General features: G+C 32.8%; 1 protein-coding gene across 2 annotated transcripts; it reads right to left on the reverse strand.

Annotated features, from left to right (window-relative positions):
* LOC114418104 lies at nt 1-2338 on the reverse strand. Of its 2 annotated transcripts, none has more exons than XM_028383275.1 (2): nt 2098-2338; nt 1-452 (listed from the first exon to the last, which is right to left on the reverse strand). In XM_028383275.1, exons 1-2 carry the CDS (start codon nt 2324-2326, stop codon nt 313-315), a joined length of 369 nt encoding a protein of 122 aa, XP_028239076.1. In that variant the 5' UTR covers nt 2327-2338; the 3' UTR covers nt 1-312. The 2 variants fall into 2 exon arrangements, with proteins under 2 accessions (XP_028239076.1, XP_028239075.1); XM_028383274.1 differs by having other exon boundaries at nt 1-458.

Below are 2338 nucleotides of genomic sequence, written 5' to 3' on the forward strand. Positions count from 1 at the left end.
TATGCGAAAATATCATCTCATTGAAACACATAATACTGACTTCTAAACCATCCATAAATAAATAATGTTCACTCTAGAAAAAGGCACTTCTTTTTCCACAGACTATACCAGCTGTGACTCTGGCAAAACAAGTCAACATAAAAAAATATCTCAAGTTTCCAGAGTGATTAGCACGTGGAATATTCTAAAGCAGAAATTTTACTGAGAATAATACTTATACGACACAGTTTCATACTTTTTTTTTCTGTTGCTGTAATTCTGTCGTCCCCCTAAGCTATATATTCAATATATACATATTAAATGCTTATTATATTATCTTCTAAATCTTGATCCCTTGTTTGGTCTATTCCTCCCATCCCAGGCAGAAGCCCAAAAGAATAGAGATATCCAGAAAAGAACAGCAAAGAAGATCTGTATTCTATCTTGAATTTTGGCTAAAGATGTAGCAACATCTGCTCCTGAAAAAAAAAATTGTCAATACCAAAAGCTGCACCTTGCTAAAGAAGCATAAACACCAAATCAAAACATAAATGATAGAAATTGAGCATATGATAAATTTAATATTAAAAAACATGGCATCATTATACCAAAGTATAACATTGAGCACATGTGCAAGAGCTACCAAAACAAGCTTTTATAATACAAAGCACATTGTATGTGTGTCCTGAGTCTGACTACAAAATGCTGTGGAATAAACTAACCATATCCAACATAATTCAATGCTACACCAGACAACAGATCATTTCAAACAATTTTTTGCATCATAGAGTGACTTCATCTTACCTAATTTAGGTTCATTTTTTTTTAGTGCAAAGGAGGGCATAAAGCCCCAACACTACAAATAGATAGTACGGGGTGTAGGAAGCCCCATTACATTTTTAAGAAGAAAGAAAACAAAACCGCTAGGCAGTCTATCTAAGAAATGAACCAACACATGTTGGTTATGGGGCAGAGATGCTAGGAAATTCCACCACCATATTCGCCTCCCTATACACATGAGAAACTCTAACCTAGTTTAGTTTCTTACATCTGAAGATTTATATGGTTAACTATGCACTTCCAAAATTCAAAATATTTTTTGGAACGAACTTGATTATCCCTTTATGAGCCACTTATTCACAAAAAGAACAGACACTAATATTATATCAAAGGAAGAATGGAAAAATTAGTTAGAATTGATGATAACAAGATAATACATTAGTAACACAATAATAAAGACAAAAGTTTATCATCAAATACCAAGCACAGTGGTTGTAGCAGCATCACAAAAACAGCATGACTACAAATGATCAAAAATTAAAATAAATTTAAATTGTAGTCATAAAAATGATTTTAAAATAGAAATAAAACTTGGTGATGAAGATGATATAATTTTCTGACGAAGCTTGAGGTTATTCGAAAATGACTTGAAATTTGAAGTTCAGTAGCTGATAATAATAATAATAATAATAATAATAATAATAATAATAATAATAATAATAATAATAATAATAATAATAATAATAATAATAATAATAATAATAAAATAAAGTTACAATTCTCCGTGTTAATATAGACATATAGCAAATAAAATTACAAGTCTCCAGATAATGCACACTTACACAACCTGATGGCAAACTATTGTTTTTAAGCCTATAGAGCATAAGCTTGACTCGGTTAAATAATAATCCAGTCTAACTTCCAAGTTTGAGCTTGTTTATTCAACTAGAAAGAGCTCGATTGATCAATTAACGTGTTGAATTTAAACAATACACGAATAGTTAAGTTCATTTGTATCCATAGCAGTGACAATTATCACGTGACTGAACATCATCCATCTGCCATCAAAACAAAAATCCAATTTATTTCATGGACCTATACTAAACTAATCTTTAAACTTCATGTTAGTAATTCTTATCCCTTTCTTCATTTCGAACCAAAAAAGACGCCAATTACTACACTAACTACTCAAACACGGAATACAAGGGGAAAAGAATTTACGTGAGAGAACAACAGTAATGCACTTCATATAATAAATAAATAAATAAACTAAGCGAAAACATGAAAAGAACCCAACTTATGGAATTAAACATTTAAAAGTTCGAAGGATGAAAGAACCTTCAAGGTGCCTGCTGGAATCGTTTTCGGAAGGTGGGAGCGGAGAACCGGGGGAAGCGGCGAGGAACCGGGGAAGACGGCGGAGCACAGCGGAGGAAGACGAGAGTAGTTGGAATTGACGGTGGAGAGCGAAGGAGAAAGCGTGAGAACGAGAGAGAGTGCGTAAGAGAATGAACTTCGAAGAATTTGCGGTGGTGACTGAGACAAGAGCCATTTCTAGACATTTCATTTTCTAGTTTAA

This window comes from Glycine soja, chromosome 7 (assembly GCF_004193775.1).
Source record: "Glycine soja cultivar W05 chromosome 7, ASM419377v2, whole genome shotgun sequence".
Taxonomy (NCBI): Eukaryota; Viridiplantae; Streptophyta; class Magnoliopsida; order Fabales; family Fabaceae; genus Glycine; species Glycine soja.

Excerpts from the sequence above, each read along its gene's own strand:
- LOC114418104 (XM_028383274.1), bottom strand. The coding sequence starts at position 2,326 with ATGAAATGTCTAGAAATGGCTCTTGTCTCAGTCACCACCGCAAATTCT. Across the intron at positions 459-2,097 it reads TTCCAGCAGGCACCTTGAAG|GAGCAGATGTTGCTACATCT; the intron begins GTTCTTTCATCC and ends TTTTTTTTTCAG.